Source organism: Leuresthes tenuis, unplaced genomic scaffold (genome assembly GCF_036924035.1).
Source record: "Leuresthes tenuis unplaced genomic scaffold, fLeuTen1.0.hap1 SCAF_1, whole genome shotgun sequence".
Taxonomy (NCBI): Eukaryota; Metazoa; Chordata; class Actinopteri; order Atheriniformes; family Atherinopsidae; genus Leuresthes; species Leuresthes tenuis.
In genome coordinates this window covers 6902250-6925331 of record NW_027325355.1, presented here as the reverse complement: position 1 = coordinate 6925331, position 23082 = coordinate 6902250, and the positions used below count along the sequence as shown (strand labels likewise).

At 42.6% G+C, this 23082-nt stretch overlaps 2 protein-coding genes and 1 long non-coding RNA gene across 3 annotated transcripts in view; 2 read left to right on the top strand and 1 right to left on the bottom strand.

The window, feature by feature from the left end:
* The window catches only part of LOC140292446 (NACHT, LRR and PYD domains-containing protein 3-like), a 405682-nt gene that overhangs the window by 15034 nt on the left and 367566 nt on the right, over positions 1–23082 (bottom strand). The gene's annotated exons all lie outside the window — the stretch shown is intronic.
* Positions 15490–17469, top strand: LOC140292500 (uncharacterized). Its single transcript, XR_011912556.1, has 4 exons — positions 15490–15520; positions 16282–16392; positions 16477–16587; positions 17366–17469. It is a non-coding gene; the product is annotated as an uncharacterized lncRNA (long non-coding RNA).
* Positions 18731–21590, top strand: LOC140294834 (NLR family CARD domain-containing protein 3-like). The gene is made up of 3 exons (XM_072379617.1): positions 18731–18896; positions 19062–20844; positions 21467–21590. Exons 1-3 carry the CDS (start codon positions 18860–18862, stop codon positions 21588–21590), a joined length of 1944 nt encoding a protein of 647 aa, XP_072235718.1. The 5' UTR covers positions 18731–18859.

The window sequence follows — 23082 nt, the reverse complement described above, 5'->3', positions numbered from 1 at the left end:
CTATGATACCTTCCAGTCAGGCTTTAGACAGCACCACAGCACTGAGACTGCTCTGACCAAAGTGTTTAATACAGACGGTGGAACAATGTCAGTCTGAGTTTTACTGGATCTCAGTGCTGCCTTTGATACAGTTGACCACAATATATTACTCAAACACTGGAGAACTGGGCTGGTCTCTCTGGAACTGTACTAAACTGGTTTAAAACATACTTAGAGAACAGGAAGTACTTTGTGTCAATAAGTAACTTTACATCTGAGTACATGTGGAGTTCCCCAAGGTTGCATCCTGGGACCTCTTCTGTTTAACAGCTACATGCTCCCACTGGCACAGATTATAAAAAAAAACAACCAAATAAACTACCATAGCTATGCAGATGACACACAGATATATATTACAATGTCACCAGGAGACGGTAAATGCATTGAGGAGATTAATGACTGGATGTGCCACAACTTCCTCCAGCTAAACAAAAACAAAACTGAGGTAATTGTCTTTGGAGCCAAAGATAAACGATTGAAAGTCACCACAGAGCTTCAATCTATAAATCTAAAAACTACCAACCAGGCCAGAAATCTGGGTGTAGTGATGGACTCAGACCTAAATTTGGACAAACCCATTGAGGCAATAACAAAGTCAGCCTACTATCACCTTAATGATATATCAAGGCTAAAAGCTCTGATGTCTCAGCAGGACCTGGAAAAACTAGTCCATGCATTCATCTTTAGTAGGCTTGATTATTGTAACAGCATCTTTACAGGTCTGCCTAAAAAGTCAGTTAGACAACTGCAGCTCATCCAGAACTCAGCTGCTCGAGTCCTCACGAAGACCAAAAAAGTGGAGCACATCAGTCCAGCTCTGAAGTCGTTACACTGGCTGCCTGTCCATCAGAGGATAGACTTTAAAGTTCTGATGCTGGTCTATAAAGCTCTGAATGGTCAAGGACCAAAATACATCAGTGACCTCCTGACCCACTATGAACCTTCCATACCCCTCAGGTCATCTGGATCCGGTTTTTTATCAGTTCCCAGAGTCAGAACCAGACAAGGAGAAGCTGCATTCAGCTTCTATGCTCCACATATCTGGAACAAACTCCCAGAAAGCCTCAGATCAGCTGAAACACTCAGTGTATTTAAGTCCAGGTTGAAGACACATCTATTTTCAGCTGCATTTGAATAAGCTTGAGTTTCAAAACGGAATCATATTTTAACTATTATTTTATCTTTCATATATATAATTTTTTCTGATTTTATCTATTGTTCTTATTTCTTTCTCTTGCTTAAATTTTAAATTATGCTTTTTATTTTTTCTGTTTTAATGTCTCTGTAAAGCACTTTGAATCACCTTGTCGTTGAATTGTGCTTTACAAATAAACTTGCCTTGCCTTTCTTCCATCTGCCCGTGATCAGCCTCTGCCACCGCTTCAATCTGAGTCATTTTTCTAACTACTTCCACAGCCTTTATTGTTGCCTGTATTAGTAACAGAATCAGTGTTATCCTTTATGCTCATTTAATCAGAATCATTTTTTTTACTGCTATGTAACTGCTTATGCTGCCACTGTTGGACTGTAAGAAATGTTTGAGTTTCGGTATAGAGAAGGATCTTTGTCTCCGAGTCAGAGCCTTAAATAATCACTCATCAATCAAAAAATAAATAAATAAACAAAAAAAAAACTTCCACCTCCACAGGACAGTTACTATTTCAAACATCTATCACCACGACACCGCAAAATGAAACCCAAGAATTCACCAAACCACCCTCTTCAAGAGTCACTGCAACAGCCAAACCAACAGGGGAATTCATTAAACCGTCCTGCTCTCTCAGCTTAGAACTCTCCCCTCCTCACACAGCTAAAACGCCCACACCTATGATAGATACCAACAGGCCTATTCTAAAAAAAGAACCGACTGCGATCTGAGCAGTCTAACTATTTTAGGCCGACATTTATACAAAGTTTAACCTTGAACAGCTTCGTTCAGGACTTACTGACACCAGAAGTGACAACATGACGGACAGGCCGAACAGCTGCCTCCTTCGTCCCGACTTCACGGTTCCAGCTGTGAGTCCGGTGCCGTGAAGTTTGGAGCGCAGATTTCTGCTGGAACTGAGCTGCCCACAGCTGATGTTAACGAGTCACACATTAAAAACAGCTGAAATGACCTTCAGATGGAGCTTCACACGGAGAAAATCAGCTGAGCAACAACAGGATGTAAAGGGAAACTAAACTGAGAAGAAACAGTTCTGACCCAAGGAGAGATCAGGTCCGGTGTAGTGCCGAAAAACGACTGCACCCGAATCCGTTCAGAGGAAGTGAGCGTAGGTCTATTCGGGTCAGCTGGCAAGCGCAGCACCAAGAGAAATGTTTTTTTGTTTTTTTTTTACTGTGCAATAGAAATGCTACTGAAAAAGAACAGCATAGATAAAAAGTAACCTAATATTTCCTTAATGTAGGCTAGTAGGTAGATGCTTTATCTTGCCACTTTTATTGTTGTTGTTGTTGTTATCGTTGCAATGTGATTTTACACCGCTTTGACTTATAAATAAAATTATATTTCAATACCCCAGTTTCAATGATTTTATGAAGATTAGAAATAAATGCAGAAAAGAAAGAAAGTTTTAACGTCATATTAGATGGCAATCATATAACACAGAATGAGAAATCAGTAAGTGCTATCAGAGGAGGGTAATAACGAGTTACATTTACTTGATTACATTTCCTTCAGTGACCTTTTGGATAGCGTGTACTAGTTTAATTATGAATACAGTAATGCAGTAAACATAGAACTGTAACTGTAACGGTTTGCCTTTACATTCTGCATAACATTCTTTGTGTTTGCCAGATGCATGTACAGTGAATTTGGTCAATATCACAACTTGCAATAAAGAGTTATAGGGTGCAGTCACTTTTCGGCAGGAGAAGCCCTCAATACAATGCATATAAGAATACATTTTTACATTACAATTATGGAAACATCGGGTTACTTTTTTTTTTATCTGCGCTGTTCTTTTTCCGTAGCCTCTTCGCTTGGGCTACAGGACATTTCTATTGCACAGTATTATATCGACAAGTAGACGCTCACTTCCTCTGAACTGATGCGCGTTCCTGTCTACACCGGTGTCTAAGATAGAAATGATATCTTATATCTATATTAAATTAGAGCGCGCTCGCTCAGTAGAGCTGGCATCTCCTTACCAGAGCCTTATAGAAAGTTTTTACACCTCTCTGCTCCTTACTATGCTTGATATCACCCACGTTATAAGAAAATAACAGTATTCAGGTCACTTAAGTTATTGTTTGATGGTTGCTGTTATCAGTGAGGTTTTTCTAAGTTTCTCATTATTTGCAGCACAATACATGCTTCGATTTGTCTGTAGCCAGCGTAGAGCACTATTATTCATTTCAAAGAGCTGAGAACACCCGCTGAAACACCAAAACAATCGTACTGTAGCCTAAACTATTTCCCAACAAAATCCGTTTTATGATCTTTTAACAATGTTTTGATGTGTCCTGACGTCGGTTACACGAATACTGTGAAGAAGCGGTGTCCAATAACACGCTGTAAGAAGTTTACAACCGCGCCAGATAATCTGTTATGAGTTAATTCCAGATTAAATATCAACAAATGCATACCTGTACACAGTATTAAATACATTTAGTCTCGGATCCACTGCAAAAAAGTAACCTACTTTTGGATGCTGGATGTGTTATTCAGCAGATATTTCAGATCACTTTCAGATATTTCAGAGTACTCTTGTACTTATGTAGAGGTTCAGCAGGGAAACGTGCAAATTTCTATTAACACAACTGCATATTAGAGGAGCAAGTGTTTTATTTTACATACATCACATGACTTTTGAATACTCTAGTAAATATGTTGATGATTAATCTGTTTTACGGTTGAAGGGAGCTTCTATTTCTCAGCCTGACAGAATCTGTATCCCCTGTCTTAATAGCTTATTTTATATCTTATCACCAGCTGTTCTTATTCCACAGATACGTCAGGATTACATTGTCTCCTTCCTTTTTTATTTACACAGAAAATACTTTAATCCAAAATTATTTTGGTTAACAACAGCATCCTCTTTTCCAGTGATTTGTTCTGTTTCTTGTGAAAATAGAATTTGCCAATAAGCAGCCCATCCCCATATATTCTGCAGTCTGCGCTAACTTTTTAGGACCTGGAGTTATGTCATTTTTAATTATGCAAATGAGGTGAGGTCAGGGGGAGGTGAACACTTTGTGAGCTAATAGTTGAGATTTTACGGATATTGAAGAAGGTTATTAAGACAACTCTCGACCAACGACAATTTTATTCAAAAGAATATGAAAAAGTTGTTCTATACAAGCTCAAAGGCAGGTATCCAGCTCTGTCAAGCAAGAGAGACAAACTTATTCGATGAAAAGCAGCTGTTTACAACGTCGAAGGTAAGACACACCGAACGTTTTTTATTAATTTCGCAAATTTGACAGTGAAAACAAAGTGAAAACATAAAATAAATGCCACCCTTAAATTACAGCGAAGGCTTAACAGCAAGATCAACAATTATTTTTGGGCTTAGGGCTTTTTGACCAAATTAGTTTGACGCCAGTTTTTTTCCAATTAAAGAACAAAACATTCTTCCAGGACATTATTTTACTTCTTGTCTTTTTCTTTGTGTGATTATGTGGTTCTTAATAATGTTGAGTTACTAAAACAATGCAATTACTTTCGAAGGTGAACATTGTTCTATATTTTCAGAGTATTAATTCTAGTTTCTTGTTGTTCTATTCATTGTTATAATTTACAAATAAATAGTTGTTGTTTTTTGCACAGTACAGTAGATAAGTTATGTTGTAGTTAACAGTTGCGGGTTGGTTGTGCATCAATTGATTGGTAATACCTTAAGGCTCCAGCAGGGGGAAGCACGTCTCTCTACCCCACATATTACATATGAGTGAAGTGGAGAACGAGTGTGGTGCGTTTTCATTCATCTTCCCTCATTACTCTGCCTATTTTAAAGGCACAACTATTACTGTGCAGCATTTTCATATCACAGTTGTACAGAGTGATAGTCTACATATGACATGTCCCTATACTGAGACTTAAGTCATCAGTAATTACAACTACTGAGGTCTAAGTGACTGGTGTTATTATGTTGTATCTAAATCCACTTTATTACTTATAGTTTGTTATTTAATAACTAATGTGGGAAACTACATACACTACGTGTAACATGCATTAGACTGCAGAGTTACACATAGTGCAAGCATATATATATATATATACATATATGAATATACACACATATGTATGACATTATGAACATGTTCCATCACAGATACATTAACAAGATGTCCGGAGTACTTCTGTGCATTGTGTTGTCAAAGTCTGTTTAGGCCCAATTTTAAATGTACTAATTTGCCTTTATTTAGGAGAAGAGCTGTTTTATTGGCGTCACAAGAGAACTGCCAAAACACTGAAAATAAGAGTGATCTGTGGCGCTGAGGAGGCCGACAGGATTTTCAAAGACTTTCACGGCAGCGCTACTGGTGCCCACTGTGGCCAAACAAAGACGAGAGAGTCATGTTTTACATATCTGGTCATGTGTCATGTTTTACGGCTCTGTCATGTCTATAAGTTTATCATGTTTTAGGTTTCTGTTTAGTCTTTAGTTTTGACATGTTTTTCCTCAGTCACTGTTGCCCTGGTCATCAGCTTCACTTACGTCACCTGTTTCTTACGGTGGCCGACACGTGCAAACGGCAAAAGAAATCCAACTGTAAAACCCTGCAAGAGTAAAATGCGGCAATCACAAAAACGACCAGAGCATAGCAGATTTGGAGGTGCCGCGTCTACGCGACGTGTAGTTAGAATCTTTTGGAGGTGCACGTCAGGCTACGGCGGAGGGGTCAACGTTGACGACGTCGCTACTAGCAAGTCACTACTGAGTTCAAGCTGCAGGGTAGTCACAATACAAAAGTTCAAATAGTTTACACAAAACATGATATTAGAATAACCAACAAGAATAAATAATGACAAAACAGCTTAAAATATATATTAAGAATATGAAACTTTATCTATAGGGTGATTTAAAAGTTATATAAATATGGCAGTGCAATAAAACGGACATGGTTAGTAAAAGTGGCGTCGTTAGGCTGAAGCCCCCATAAAATATTCTTAAGTCCCCCTAAATAATTTGGTGGTTTTTTTTAAATAAAAAAAATGCCGACATATTCAATATAAAATGGCCAGAATATGAGTTTGAATAAATAATCATATAACCTGTCATTATTCACTCAAATATGATCATAAATTTGTCAGTTTCCCCTCACTTCATAGCGTAAGGTAGAGAGAGCCCTTTCAGTGCATAGTTTTCCAACCCATCCACTTGTTCTGTGGAGAACTCCCACATCACTGAAAATCCAGTCCACGTTTCCCTGTGATCTTTGAAGCACACAGAGCCAAATAGAACAGAATGTGAACGGATGGATGAAGAATGGCTAGAATAAAGTTGTTCAAAAAAGTAATTATTCGTCACTGCTGGTAGTAACGGTTAGTTAGCTCCATCCCCCAGCTAACAGCAGAAAGTCCCATAGAAACCAAACCAAATGCTCCGTGTTTGACAAATAAAAACCTTTGCTTTCACGCTGCAGACAGTCTCTGTACACGTATTACCTTTATTGTTTTGCAGTCAAAAGTTACATTGTGTCACATTTTGTTTTGTCTTGTTTTCAGGTTCTTGGTTAATTTCTGTCATGTTTTTCCCCCCTGTCACGTTAAGTTTCACTCAAGTCACCTGTTTCTGTTCCACAGCTGCACATCATCACTAATCACCTCCCCACAGTACTTAGTTTCCAGGTTCACTCATGTCACTGCTGACACCTCACCGTTCTTGTTCATGTCCAAGCCTTGTTATCCACATTTGTCAGGTCAGGTTTTGCCTCTTGTTTATTCATAGTCAAGTTTTGTTTCAAAGTCATAGTCTTGTTTATTTATTCCATTTATTTGTTCTTGCCTTGTACTTTTTTTTGTTAATAAATCAAGTCTGCTTCGAAGTTCAGCATCTGTGTCCTCCCTTCGCACCACATACATGACACATTCAAGCTCTAAAAGAAAACTGCTACTTTGCAAGCTAGTTAGTCTGAAATGCCTTGTTAAGGTCCTGGTTGTTCATAGTTAAGTGTGCACTGTTTTTACCACATACTATCTTTGGGGTGACGTCATTCTGAAGCATAAGCTGTGTTCCTCACTGAACACATGGATGAGTACGGGAGCTGAGCTCAGTCACTATGATTATCATCAGTGGATAATAATAATGATACACTAATAATAATCATCACTCCTATTGACCTGTAGGAGTCAGGGCATAGGAGCACAGGGAGTGAGAGGGGAGGGACCTCTACTGGAGAGGGGAGTAGGAGAGTAATGAGTAGAAATTGGAGAATGCCAAGATATAAATCTGCACACACACATACAGTGTATATATATATATATATATATATATATATATACATATAAATAACACATGCTGAGTTAGACCAAACATTTCAAGGACAGCAGTGAGTTCTTTAACATGCTTGTTATGGGCTACATCCACATGCACATTACATCCACGTGCACATTCAAGTCCCCTGTTATGACTAAACAGTCAAAAGCGGTGCACACAGCTGAATAATAAAACAATTCTGTGGTGATTTGTAAATGCTGATATAAAGTATGGAAGATTGTTTCATCTCCACTTTGAACGACACATTCGAATGATGAAAAAAACCCAAATGACAATTTGTGGGTGGGTATATTGTCCCTGAACGTGGCACAAACACCCCCACCCCTCTGGTTTTCTCGTGTTTCAGACACAAAATTGAAGTGAGGTGGACTAGATTCAATCAGGACTGCATCAGCTGTGTTTTTGTTGAGCCACGTCTCAGTTAAAAACATAAAATCAAGATTGTGAGAGGAAATAAAACTATTAATTAAGAATGATTTGTTATTTAAAGATCTGGCATTGAGTACAGCTCAGAGATAACAGCTGTGGGCACAGATGGTGGGGGCTGTGCTGGAGGGGCTTTGGTCGGTGGAGCAGGCTGAGGAGGGAGAGGGGCTCGATGCTTCTTTGAGGACAGAATTCTTGATCCCGCCATGTTTGGCGTGAGAGGAACCATTTTAATCCCCGATTTCACCAAGTTTTCAAGGTGATCAGGAAGTCTCAGGGGTGACGGTGGAGAAGAGAACGATAGTGAAACATGTCTGAAGGGTGTACATGCAGCAGTTGGATCCCAGGCCTGTGGTGAAGGTGATGGAGGAGCTGCTGAATCCTGTGTTTGGGATACTGGAGGTGCTGCTGTGGTTGCAGTGGTTGAATCCTTTTTTGGGTCCTTGGGTGGCAGGAGCTCTGCTCTTGCTCCTCTTTTCTCTCAGCGGCAGCACAGGACCCGGTCCTGGTTCTGGCCCATGCTGATCCCTCAGAGTGTGGAGGAAATTATCTGTCAGTCCTCTCAGTCCACCTCTGTTCTAGTGTGGGCCTTTTCCTTTAAACAGAACATCTCTTTGCCAGAAAAGATTAAAGTTCTCAATGAAATGCAGTCCTCTGGACTCACAGACTTTGGACAGCCATGTGTTCAACTGAAGCAGCCAGCTTCAGCTGAACATATATATATTTGTTTTGTATACTTTGTTTTGGTCTCTTCAATAAAGAACTCCATTCTTACATTTACTTCATTTATTAACCAGAGAGTAATGTACTACTTGCTGCATTTACATGTTCTTCTTCTACCAGATATTTACTGATGTAACTCCTGTCTGTTGGTGACTCTAAATTGTCCTTAGTAGTGAGTGTGAGCGTGTCTGTGGTTATTTGTCTATGTGAGTCCCTGTGATGGACTGGTGACCTGTCCAGGGTGTACCCCGCCTCTCACCCGATGACCGCTGGGATAGGCACCAGCTCCCCTGCAACCCGATCGTCGGATTAAGTTGGTATAGAAAATGGATGGATGGAACTCCTGTCTGCCGATACAACAATACTGACACCTGTGGTTGGTCTGAAGCAGAACACCACAAATCATCACAAGATTTGGTCATCTTTGGCAAGCATGAGATGGCACAAACATACAAGGACAGTGTTGTTGCATGGAAAAGCTACCAGGCAACCAGCAAACAGGGAAACGTTGTACAGATGGTAGCATCTGCAAATGTGAGTGAGATAGTAGAGAGAAGAGAGAATCTCAGGCAAACTGTTGCAGTCACTTCTATGTTAAGGGGACAGGGACTCCCTTTTCATGGCCATGATGAAGGTAGAGACAGCTCAAAGTGGGAATTTTCTTGCGTGCATGGAGCTTTTGAAGGAATTTGATCCTTTTCTTCAAAAACATAATCCCCCATCAAATGCTCAGTTTATCTCACCAACATCCCAGAATGAGAAGATTGACTGTTGTGCCCAGGAAGTTACCAGTGTCATTGTGTCTGAAATGTCCCAAATCTATGCCATCATGGCAGATGGAGCAGTTAGCTGTGTGTGTCAGCTATGTGTCAGGGGGGGCAGCACTTGCAGAGATAAAATCATTTGATGTCCAATTCATTGCAAATGAGCTGCAACAGCAGATCTAAAACAATGGTCTTGCAGAGCTTAAGTGAGTAGCACAAACATATGATAGTGCAGCTGTCATGAGTGGGTCCACTGGAGGTGTACAAGCACATTTTAGAAGGCTCCACCTGAAGATATCTATGTGCATTGTTATGCTCATGAATCTAACCTGGTGTTGGCCATTCCAGAGGCTGTGGAGCTTTTCAGCTTGTTGGAGTGTGTGTACTCTTTCTTCAGCACCTCCCTAGTGAATCATCATATGTTCATGTAGGCTCAGGCAAGGCTTGGATTGACAACAATTGAGCTTGTGCAACTTTCAAACACTTGCTGAGCATGTCAGTTGCGGTCGATCAGTGCAGTTCTTGAAGCATTGTCTGCCATTTTGGAGTGCCTTTCTGCCATTGGATCCCCCAAAGCTGTTGGTCTAAGAGCAAAGCTCTATAAGTTCTCAGCAGTCTATGCACTACTGATGTTTCAGTCACTTCTGTCTGTAACCGAAGGACTCCACAACCTCCTTCAGAAATAGACTGTAGACCTGGCAGAAGCTTTGATCTGCAAACAAGCAGTGTGTGACACACTTAAGGGCAAACGCACTGATGCATTTGCCACAGAGCTGCTTGAGAGAACCAAAGCCCTGTACCACACCCACAGTATCCCTGAACCAGGTGCCAAGGCATAAACAGAGGAAAATGGAGGATTTTGTGCTGGAGGCAACTGCACGTTCCCACACTCGTAGCATGGTTGGCGAGCTTGAGCAAAGATTTTGCAGTATAGATGCAGGGCTAGTGAAAGGCATTTAGACATGCAGTCCTAAACGTGAATCACACACTTGAATGAACTTGCAAAACACAACAGCATTGACCAGAAAACAAAGTTCTGGTGGCCAGAAACTTTCATGTCCGGAAAACAAAGGCTGGATGTTCACCCGAAGATATATTGTCTGTAAACAACCTCCTTGATTCTCTTACCGTCAGCTGATTTAAATGTTAATCTTTCATCCATCACAAACAAACTAGATGGAAAATACAGGCTGAATCCAGACAAACAGGTTCATTGCAGACCTGTAGAAGCATCTTTTGTCACTCTGTATGTTTTTTTCCATCAGGTGACTCTGTGGGTTTGTCTTTTCATTGTATGGTTTACTTCTACAATGATTTCACAGAAATTATTTTAGTGTTTTCACAGACAACCCTTGCTTTATCTTGGAATAAATCTAAAATTTAATGCCAGAAAAAGGGTAAGAAAATAATTTCCTGGTGCAGGAGCTACTGATACTGCAGCCTCTCTGTGAGCTGTTGCCCTTCAGGCAAATTTCATGTAAATGTTCTTGTGTCATAACTGAAGGTAACTTAGTGGCCAATATAGATACATCCCAGGTCCCCAAAGAATGATGAAACAGTTTGATCAGAAGGTGAACACAATGATATTTCATGGATAAAGTGGATAAAATACCGTATTTTTCAGACCATAAGGTGCACTTAAAATCCTTAAATTTTACACCAACATTGCGCCTTAAAATGCGGTGCGCCTAATGTATGAATTCATTCTGGTTGTGCTTTCTGACCGAGAACCACGCAGCGGTATCCACGCAGCGGTATCCACGCAGCGGTATCCACGCAGCGGTATCCACGCAGCGGTATCCACGCAGCGGTATCCACGCAGCGGTATCCACGCAGCGGTATCCACGCAGCGGTATCCACGCAGCGGTATCCACGCAGCGGTACGTGCATGACTGCTCTATACTGTGCTTTTGTGACATGGCTGAATGGAGAAATACCTGACGAGCCTCTAACACCGGGAGGATATACGATCTTCATGGCAGACGCTGAGAGGAGCGGTAAGACTGGCGGCGGAGGAACAGCCATACACGTCAAGCAGTGCTGGTGCACTGACTGTAAAGTTATCTCACGCTTTTGTTCTGAGGACGTGGAATATTTAACCCTGAGGTGCAGACTGTTTTTCTTACCTTCTTTAATCAATGTAACCTTCGGAAAAATCTGCCAAAATATCACCAGTATGTGACCTTTCCCACTAGAGGTAAAAACACACTAGACCAATGCTATAGCAATTTAAGAAAAGCATATTTAGCTGAGCCCAAACCCCACTTTGGAAAATCAGATCACTTAGCAATCCTGATCAAGCCTACTTACATCAAACAGCTGAAAGCTAACCCAGTCACAGTCAGAACTGTTAACATCTCGACTGACAGTGCAACGGCTAAACTTCAAGGCTGTCTTGAGCTTACAGACATGAACATCTTCAAGGAAGCTACAAGTAACATACACGACTATACAGAGACTGTCAGTGACTATATCAGCTGGTGCACTTCAATCTGTGTCCCCTCAAAAACTGTCTGTGTCTTTCCAAATCAGAAGCCCTGGTTTAACACTGACATACACACTAAAATCAGGAAAAGGCAGGAGGCTTTCAATGCAAGTGACAGCGAGGAGTATAAGCGGGCCCGATATGAAGTGCAGAGGTCCATCAGAGCTGCAAAGAAGGCACACTCCCACACTCAAAGCTTGAAAGCTTCTATCTGCAAAATAACACAGGCAGTATGTGGCAGGGCGTCAAATCACTCACTAACTATAGAAGCAGCGCCAACAGCACGGAGGCTAAGGACACAGATCTGCCTGACTGTCTTAACAGGTTTTACACCAGATTTGACTAAATAAACACAGACTCTCCCTCTAAACTTCCCACCAACACCGAGGACCCCGCTCTCCTGGTGACAAACACACAGGTCCTGAGGGCGCTGAAAAAGGTGAACCCCCACAAGGCTGCGGGACCAGATGGTGTGTCACCAAGAGTGCTCTAGTAGTGAACAGCTGGTAGATGTGTACACCGACATCTTCAATCTATCCTTAAAACAAGCTGTAGTCCCACGCATATTTAAGTCCTCTATCATTATACCAGTCCCAAAGAAATCTGACATATCCACCCTGAACGACTACAGACCAGTGGCACTTGTGTCTGGAGAAGCTGGTATGCACACACATTGACTCTCTGGTTCTGGACACAGCTGATCACCTACAGTTTGCGTACCGGCCCAACAGATCAGTGGATGATGCCGTAGCCATGGCCCTCTATCATACACTACAACATCTAGACCGCAGAAGGACATATGTCAGGCTGCTTTTCCTTGACTATAGCTCAGCCTTTAATACCATCCATACCTGGCAAACTGATTATAAAGTTAACTGACTTGGGGGTCCCACCCACCACCTGCAACTGGATTCTGTATTTCCTCATGGACAGACCACAGGTGGTGAGGATGGGAGGCAGGATTTCAGCTGAGCTCACAGTCAGCACAGGGTCTCCACAGGGCTGCTGTCTCAGCCCTACACTCTTCACCTTGTACACCAGCGACTGCATCTCCACCCGGGATGACACCATCATCATCAAGTACGCGGATGACACAACCATCCTGGGTCTGATCAAAGGTGGGGACGAGTTGGGGTACAGGGGTCTGATCAAGGACATGTTTGTTTACGGTGAGGAGAATCACCTTATCCTCAATGTAGACAAAAGCAAAGAACTTATAATGGACTTTAGGAAGAAAGCCCCCCCTCTGCAGCCCGTTAACATCAGTGGGACTGAGGTGGAGAGAGTGGTCAGCTACAGGTTCCTTGGTCTTCAGTTAGCGGCAAATCTAAGCTGGTCTGCAAACACCACTGCCACGGTGAAAAAGGCCCAGCAGCGGCTGCACTTCATCAGACTGCTCAGGAAGGCTGTCCTGAACCTCCGCCCCCTCACCCAAGCATACAAAGGTTTGGTGGATAGCATCCTCACAACCGGTATCACTGTGTGCTACGGTAATACCACCCAGGCAGAGAGGAGGGCTCTTCAGAGGGTGATCAAGACTGCAGAGAGGATCATAAAAACAAAACTTCCCTCTATGGACACCATTTACACACAACGCTGCACGAAGAAGGCACATAGTATAATCAGAGACACACATCACCCAGCACACAACCTCCTCAAACATAAACACTCTACATACAACCTTAGACAAAGCAGAACGGACAGTGTCATCACAGTGTTTCTTCCCTGCTACTGTAAGACTGATGGCAAAAGCAAAGTACCATCAGTCCTCTTGACCTGTCTACCTCTGTTCATTGACAATCAACCGGAAGACGTGCAATATCCTCAGGTGAAGTGTAAAGCGTCTGATATTTATTGATATTTAGTATTTATATTATATTATATTAGTATAGATATCTAGTATGTACCTTAACAAATGTACAAATGGCAAATAAACTTTATCTATATCTTTATCTTTAACTGATTTTATGTGGTACACGGCGCTCAACAATCTGTCAAAATGTTTTAGGACGGCCTTGGAAGCTGCACTGCTTGATGGATTGAGCATTACGGCCACCGTAGTCACGATCCTCGCGGAGTAATACGATCTGTGCTTCAACATTAAGGTGTGTGCATTCATTCATTCATTTTCTATACCCGCTGCCCCAAAAATGGCTCCTGTTAAGAGACATGCTTACGAAGTGGATTTCAAACTTTTGTTCTTGTGCGCTACTTTCGCTCACATCCTGTGCATCTCTTGAAGATGCATCTCATCCCCGTCCTTAAAGCCTAGTGACGCCCCTGGTGTGTAACATGCAGTGTAACTTGACTGTATGATAACTAAAGTGTAATTAAAATAGGGAGGAGGGGAGATGCAGCAGAGCGATCCCCGCTGCTCGTACACAGCGGACACTCCACAGCACCACTGTGATGAATAAATGACAAATGAAATCATTTCTGCAACCAAAATAATCACTGGTTGATACAGATTTAAAAAAAACAAAAACATAGAAAAAGTAACAATTTTCTGTATTGACAAGCTTTATTTGTAATAAACATGTCGTAATGCTGTGATGGACTGGCGACCTGTCCAGGGTGTACCCCGCCTTTCGCCCGATGACTGCTGGGATAGGCTCCAGCCCACCCGCTACCCGATTAACGGATTGACGGTATTGAAGATGGATGTCGTAATGCTGCTGTTGTTTTTCACCTCTACCGTCACGCCTTCTTCACACAGTCTGACTGGATGTTATGAAAATAAACATTCGTGTTGTCTGTGATAACTGAAAAGAATGACTCATAAAAGCACTTTCATCTTCGTCCTTGTCACACCACATAACACACTGAAATAAGAAAAATTAACAAGAAGATCCACATTTAAGTGCACAATGTATAAAGTAAAGTAGTGAAGTGTTAATAGTGAGTAAATTAGAGTTAAATCCTGCACATAAACACGGGGCTGAGCTTTGAAACAATGTTTTTCACTAACTTTGCTGGAGACCGACCTCAGATTTGTTTTACTGTCACAATCACAACTTTTAATGATTAACACGCATCTCCTGTGAGCGCTGATTCTCACGTGTCCCTGTCCTCTGTCTGAAATGAACATTCCTGTAACATCTTCCTGGCCTGTGTGTGCCATACAGGTGATAAACTCTCAGAGGCTGCTGTCAGATAACAGCTTGAGGAAAACTTTGAAGGATCCTGAAACATGTAGACATTCATGTTCTTGAGGATCTGTTAAAGATCAAATTAAAACAGATGCATATTAAACATTTTGGTACATAAAAAGTCAACATTGATGAAGACCAAAGGCAGCTTTTAAAAAGGAGCTGCATAACCTGAGCATTGTTTAATATATAACTGCTCAGTGAGACATGATGGAGGAAATAAGCAGATGATGGCTGATAGGAGTCAGGAGTGAGAGTAAGACTGATGAAACTGTTTGCATTTTAAAACAAATCAGAAATGTTACAACAAGGTTACAAGCTGCTGTTAAACTCAGAGATAAAGATGAAATCAGATCCTGTTGCTGCTCCTCCCTCCTACCTGTCCTGCCCCCATCAGGGGTGGAGCTCTGACTGATTCCAGCAGCAGCTCACCTGTGTCTCAGTCTGTGGAGCCTCGTCTTCTTCAACACTTGGTTTGAACAAACTGTGAGTCTGAACTTTGTCTTCAGTAACTTTCCTGTTTGTTTCTGCTCTGTAATGTTTGGGGAACATGTTCGCTTCTAATTTCAGCTCCAGTTTGATCACTGTTGTGTTTGAAGAAAAATCTGCATGATTATCATTTACATTGTTATTGATTAGAAACATATTATTTATTGTTTTATTCACATAATACATCACATTGTGTTTTAATTTGTGGGAATAACTGTGGTTTCATCCATTAAAGTCAGACACAGAAACTCACTGCTGTTTATCTTTGACGCCCTGAAAGACAAACAGTAACATCCTGAATGAAGGTGTGGTTTTATTGCTGTGTAATAGGAGTCAGGTAGGTTTAAGTTTCATCACCTTGATCATAACCCTCCTCCATGTTCCAGTACAGTCAGAACATGTCAGACCAGTTTTTCCTTGTTTCTCAGTGTTGAAAACATCAACTGATAAAAATGTTTTAGTGGCATCTCTAACATAAGTTTCTGAATAGGGAAATTGCTGGAACTGGAGTTTTGAAAAATTTCTTGTTGAATTTTTACCTTTTATTGCATGTATTAATTTAAAATATCTGTTTTATTTTATAGCATCACTTTGTTGAGACTCCAGAAATACAATTAATGACAATAATGATTCAACTGATACTGATATGAAACAGAGAATCAGCCAATCAGAGGAGCAGCTGATCTTTTTACAGCCCAAATGATGGAGAGGAGGATTTGAGTTGATGTGCAGATGAATGATTTGTGTTTCCTCTGCAGATGAAGGTAGAAAGTGTGTGTGAGCTGATGTGAATTCAGCAGCATGGATCAGTGTGAGGACACTAAAACCACTCTGTGTGGGGAACATGAGAGCCAGAGCAAAGCTCAGAGGTGAGATGACCATCTCTAACTGTTCATGACTCTTCTCCATGTCAGAGCTCAGCACTCACATCACCAAACCACCTTTATTCACAGGAACCAACCAGAACCTGAACCTGATCCTGAACCCAGCTGTGTGTCCTTTAAGAGCGACAAGTCACATGATTGGTTTATTAATTTCCAACATGATGTTCCATCAGCCCAACAGTGAGTATCTGTCAGTATTCAGTGGAGGCTGCATCAGGTTTCAGATGATAACCAGTTTTCAGCTGAATTACTTGAGACTTGGATCAGTTCTTGATGTCTCTGATGAGACTAATTAGCTGCATCATGTGTGTAATGTGATATTTTAGTTCAGTCCTGCAGCTCTTTATTAAAACAAAGGGAGAATATTGCTGAATATCTGTCCACTGATGTGGCTTTTTCACAGGATGCTGATTATGTAGTGAACATGGTGGCTGATGCAGAAATATTACGTTCTCACACGTTGTGTTTAATGACGTCAGTTTAAAACAACCTTCTGAAGAAATCAACCCAGTAATGTTAGTAACTGATCTGTTATTAACTCTCTCCTAATAAACCTGCTCATGTTATCTGGTGAAAAGATCAAATTTTTTAATCTGACAATTTATATTCTAGAAAAATCTAATATTCCAAAGTCAGTGTTTTCCAGAGTGGTGCAGCTGTAGTTTGTCTCTGAAAGAGCAGAATGAATCTGATCACACAAACAGTAAAGACTCAGTCAGAGAACCATACGGAAAGCTCAGAGCGCCAGTCTTCCTGTTTTCTCTCAGTTAAAATTACATCCAGCTTCCAGTTTCATACACCTGCTGACGTCTGCCTGCAGAGTGGCAGAGCTGCCACAAGGGGAAGCTGTAACATTGTTCCACAGCAGCCACACTGACTCTGACAGGCCGTCTCACTGCAGACTCAAACACTATCACTGAATACGTTAGTTTGAAGAAAACTAGTGTTTTTCTGTCAGGATCCATCAGAGACTCAGACCTGGACCTGGACCTGGTCCTGGAACCAGCTGTGTGTCCATGAAGAGCAGCGAATCAATGTATGAGCCTTTTAACTTCAAATCAGACCAACATCCATCCGTTCAGAGGTGAGCTGAGTGTAAATGTTGTAACAGAGTAAACTGTAGCGGAGTCAGTTTGAACAGTTTTTATTCCAACATGTGTTTAATGTGAGCTCAGCTCTGTTTCACATCCATTTCTATGTTCATATGTGAAGCGGTGTGTGTTGGATGTTTTCCACAAACACAGCAGTCAAAGAGGAAAGAATGGATGTTAGAGGAGGTGTTTCTGAGTGTCTGTAGGACACCAGCTGGTCCAGTACGTGTCACCTTTGTGCTTTGGCTCTAACGCAGTGTAGGTAGGAACTTCCACTCAGGTGGCAGGTGTTGCTGGATGGAGGAGGACAGATAGATTTATTTAGAATTAAAAACCTGTACATCTGAACCACATCAAGCTGATGGAGGTGTGATGTGTTCCAGGATCAGAAGAGGAACAGTCAGCAGGGTGCTGCTTAAAGCTTTGAGAAGTTCAAATTAGTGAGCAACAGAACAAAAGTTTGTCCTGAACGACTGAAATGAAACTTGGTAAACAGACAGTAACTTTGCTTCTTCCAGTTAACTAAACAGAGCTTTTGGAAGCTACAATGAAAGTTTGTCTCCTGTCTTTGGGAAATAATCATCAGATGATGTTGTACAGTCATCGTCTGAAGCCTTCACACTGCGAGCTGCCCAGTACAACCAGTCTGATCCAAGCACACACTGGCTCTGGCTGCCTTGCTTCAGGGCACTTCAGCAGGGAGGGAAAGCTTTCTGAAGGGGTTGCTGAGAGCTGTTGGATCCAACCAAAGTGAGCTGAAAGCTCCAAGCAGCTGCAGACTGAGCTGTTGATTCTCAGTGGGATCAGCAGGACTAGTAAAGCTTTCCCACTGCAGGGAGTCCTCTGATTCACTGTTCACATCCACACATCACTTCATGGAGCTTTACCTTGTGTTTGTCTCTGTGTGGACAGACAGAATGTGAGCTCATTCTTCATGATTCCTCCACAGAGTGGACCAGCAGAGCTCAGAGGTTCCCAGTGGTCAGTCTGCCCAGCAGCATCAAACACAGCTGGACTCCATATTTATGGTCTGTACATGTACAACAACTACTTTTCCATCTATTCTGTTCACAGTCATCTCCATGCTGCACTTTGTAGACCAGTGGATTGTCAGTGTGTCCAACATGGATCTGATGTTTGGCTCCATGATTTCCGTCTGATTGGCTCATTCATATAGTATTCTGTTCCAGCTGCTGGAGGACAACATGGTCACTTTTGTGAAGGAGGAGCTGAAGAAAATCCAGAAGGTTCTGAGTCCAGATTACCCACAATGCTTAGGGAGTCAGAGGGAGGATGAGGATGAAGAGCAGAGGAGCAGCAGAGAGGCTTTAGTGAAGATCACAGTTCACTTCCTGAGGAGAATGAAGCAGGAGGAGCTGGCTGACCGTCTGCAGAGCAGTAAGAGGATTTCTCTAAAGATTTAACCTGCTGGATAAATGACACATTTACTGATGTCTCAACACACAGAACAACACATGTTCAAATACTCATTCTCAAAGAAATTAAAAGTTTGAAGATCTTCTGTGTATTGTATTGACTGATCTATTTGTTGTGTTTATTTAGAACTTTTTGACCCAGTTTGCCAACTTAAATCTGCTCTGAAGAAGAAGTTCCAGTGTGTGTTTGAGGGGATTTCTAAAGCAGGAAACCCAACCCCTCTGAATCAGATCTACACAGAGCTCTACATCACAGAGGGAGGGACTGGAGAGGTCAATGATGAACATGAGGTCAGACAGATTGAAACAGCATCCAGGAAAGCAGGCAGAGCAGAAACAACCATCAGACAAGAAGACATCTTTAAACTCCCACCTGGAAGAGATGAACCAATCAGAACAGTGATGACAAAGGGAGTGGCTGGCATTGGGAAAACAGTCTTAACACAGAAGTTCACTCTGGACTGGGCTGAAGGCAAAGCCAACCAGGACATCCAGTTCATGTTTCCATTCACTTTCAGAGAGCTGAATGTGCTGAAAGAGAAAAAGTTCAGCTTGGTGGAACTTGTTCATCACTTCTTTACTGAAACCAAAGAAGCAGGAATCTGCAGCTTTGAAGAGTTCCAGGTTGTGTTCATCTTTGACGGTCTGGATGAGTGTCGACTTCCTCTGGACTTCCACAACAAGGAGCCCCTGACTGATGTTACAGAGTCCACCTCAGTGGATGTGCTGCTGACAAACCTCATCAGGGGGAAACTGCTTCCCTCTGCTCGACTCTGGATAACCACACGACCTGCAGCAGCCAATCAGATCCCTCCTGACTGTGTTGGCATGGTGACAGAGGTCAGAGGGTTCACTGACCCACAGAAGGAGGAGTACTTCAGGAAGAAATTCAGAGATGAGGAGCAGGCCAGCAGGATCATCTCCCACATCCAGAAATCACGAAGCCTCCACATCATGTGCCACATCCCAGTCTTCTGCTGGATCACTGCTACAGTTCTGGAGGATGCGTTGAAAACCAGACAGGGAGGAGAGCTGCCCAAGACCCTGACTGAGATGTACATCCACTTCCTGGTGGTTCAGACTAAGGTGAAGAAGGTCAAGTATGATGGAGGAGCTGAGACAGATCCACACTGGAGTCCAGAGAGCAGGAAGATGATTGAGTCTCTGGGAAAACTGGCTTTTGAGCAGCTGGAGAAAGGAAACCTGATCTTCTATGAATCAGACCTGACAGAGTGTGGCATCGATATCTCAGCAGCCTCAGTGTACTCAGGAGTGTTCACACAGATCTTTATAGAGGAGAGAGGGCTGTACCAGGAGAAGGTGTTCTGCTTCATCCATCTGAGTGTTCAGGAGTTTCTGGCTGCTCTTCATGTCCATCTGACCTTCATCAACTCTGGAGTCAACCTGATGGAAGAACAATCAAAGACTCAGAAGTCTAAAACACTAAAAGAGACTCTCTTCTACCACAGTGCTGTGAACAAGGCCTTACAGAGTCCAAATGGACACCTGGACCTGTTCCTCCGCTTCCTCCTGGGTCTTTCACTGCAGACCAATCAGAGTCTCCTACGAGGCCTGCTGACACAGACAGGAAGTAGCTCACAGACCAATCAGGAAACAGTCGATTACATCAAGGAGAAGATCGGTGAGAGTCTGTCTGCAGAGAGAAGCATCAATCTGTTCCACTGTCTGAATGAACTGAATGATCGTTCTCTAGTGGAAGAGATCCAACGTTACCTGAGTTCAGGAAGTCTCTCCACAGATAAACTGTCTCCTGCTCAGTGGTCAGCTCTGGTCTTCATCTTACTGTCATCAGGAAAAGATCTGGATGTGTTTGACCTGAAGAAATACTCTGCTTCAGAGGAGGCTCTTCTGAGGCTGCTACCAGTGGTCAAAGCCTCCAACAAAGCTCTGTAAGTACATGTTTGGTTTTCAGATATAGAGGGATGTGTATATACTGCTATAATAATAATAATAATATACTGCTGTTGTTTTTATAGGAGAGAAAGTCACAGATTACTACTTATCTCATTATTCCCTCCTCAGACTGAGTAGCTGTAACCTCTCAGATGAAGGATGTGCAGCTCTGTCCTCAGCTCTCAGCTCCCAGTCCTACAGTCTGGCAGAACTGGACCTGAGTAACAACGACCTGCAGGATTCAGGGGTGAAGCAGTTGTCTGCTGGACTGAAGAATCCAAACTGCAGACTGGAAACACTCAGGTCAGGATTTATCAAACTGTTTTTATGAACAGCTAACAGAACACCTGTGGATGGTCTTTGTATGATTGTTACAGCAGCTTTAGGCCTCTGACACCACAGGAACTTACATGAACCTGGAACCTGAACCTGGAAAGTCTTTTTTGGGTCATTTGGTCAGTTTTCTTTGGGCTTCATCCAAAAATGTAGAATGAAGATTCATACAAAGTTATTTGAGTGAATTGTCCTCCTGAGCCCAACTGATGGGCGGGGCAAACAAGTGTTGTACCTCGTTCCTTCTAACTTAACTTATATGTATGACATTACGTTCCCTGTCAGTCGATTCCCTCGGTACAACACTTATAGTCTGGGACATAAATACACGCCCCGCAAAGCAGCCGTCAAACCTGGGTCAGAACCAGCACCCTGGTGCAGCTCAGACCCAGCAGAAAGAACAGAGTGAGCCACCGAAGGGCCTGTCACATCCAAGCTGTAGAACTGAACAAAAGTGTGTGGTGATGACCAACTGGCCGCAGCACAGACATCACCCACAGAAACTCCTCTAAACAGGGCCATGATGCTGCCACGCCCCTGGTTGAATGAGCTCTGACACTATGAGGTGGAGGGAGAAATGGCTTCTATAATCCAATGAGACAGGCTCTGCCCAGACAGAGCTTTGCCCCCGGCTGGATTGACAAAACATACTAACAGCTGGTCAGATAAACACACATTCTGTGTGCGATCAATGTAAGCATGCAACAAATGCACTGGGCACAGAGAATGTAACCACCTCTGCTCCTCAGTTTCAAAAGGAGTGGTGTAGAGCTCCATCACCATGGAGATGTAGTCAGATATGTACTAACTGAAACTGAGCGAGGCAGCGATAAAACGCGACCACTTGGTGCTCCGATAGATGTGTACTCGACATGGAGTATATTTCCAGCCTGAGAAATCAAAACTTCTGACTCGGGATCAGTGAGTTTTTCTGAAAATTCATGGAAAACCCCATCGTCTGAATGTGAAACAAAGCAAGTGACAGGTGTGCAGCAACCTGCTCTCTGGAAGTCTCTACCAGAGTCCAACTGTCCAGATAAGTTAGGATGCCGATACCCCTCTCTGTTATGGGAGCAAGCGCTGCTTCGACACACTAAAGGTGCAGGAGCAGGTGACAAACCGAAGGGCAGCACCAGCTATGCGTAGGACAATGCCCTCAAACGCAAACCTCAGAAACTGTCTGTGGTCTGGATGAATTACTATGTAAAAGTAGGCAGCTGTGAGATCAAACCAATCTCCAGGCCATCTGCGTTCAGCAGCTGCCTCAGTGTCGATATTTTGAACTTGTACGTTCCTCAGTATTTGTTTAACACTCACAAATCCAAAATAGTGCCTCTGTGACACCACTGTGGATGCCGTCCTCTTGTCCAAGGAAAATATGTCGTCTATATCGTCCATGATGATCTTTGCTCTGAGACAAAGTCCAGATGTTGACCATATTTTATCTGAAAAGGACTAAGTAGGGGAGTGTCTGCATGTATATGGCTAAAATGAGAGCGGAAATCAGGTTCATCCACGTGTGTGTAGTTTGATTCTGACTCAGATTTATGAAGACACAAAGTCAGTAATGTGAGACAGTTCCAGTTTCTCTGAACATTTGATGACATTCAGTTTCAGAGCAGTTCTCTCAGAGTTTCTGTGTTGTTTTGTGTGTCTGCAGCCTGTCAGGCTGTCTGATCACAGAGGAAGGCTGTGCTTCTCTGGCTGAAGCTGTGACCTCCAACCCCTCCCATCTGAGAGAGCTGGACCTGAGCTACAACCATCCAGGAGACTCAGGAGTGAAGCTGCTGACGGCTGCACTGAAGGATCCACACAAACTCAGGTATGGAGAGGCCTGCTGCAGCCACACACAATGTCTGATAGAGGAGGAAGAGCTGGAAACATGTTCTCTGTCCTGCACT

Excerpts from the sequence above, each read along its gene's own strand:
- LOC140294834 (XM_072379617.1), top strand. The coding sequence starts at position 18,860 with ATGAAGCAGGAGGAGCTGGCTGACCGTCTGCAGAGCA. Across the intron at positions 18,897-19,061 it reads GGCTGACCGTCTGCAGAGCA|AACTTTTTGACCCAGTTTGC; the intron begins GTAAGAGGATTT and ends GTGTTTATTTAG. Across the intron at positions 20,845-21,466 it reads AAAGCCTCCAACAAAGCTCT|TCGATTCCCTCGGTACAACA; the intron begins GTAAGTACATGT and ends GTTCCCTGTCAG.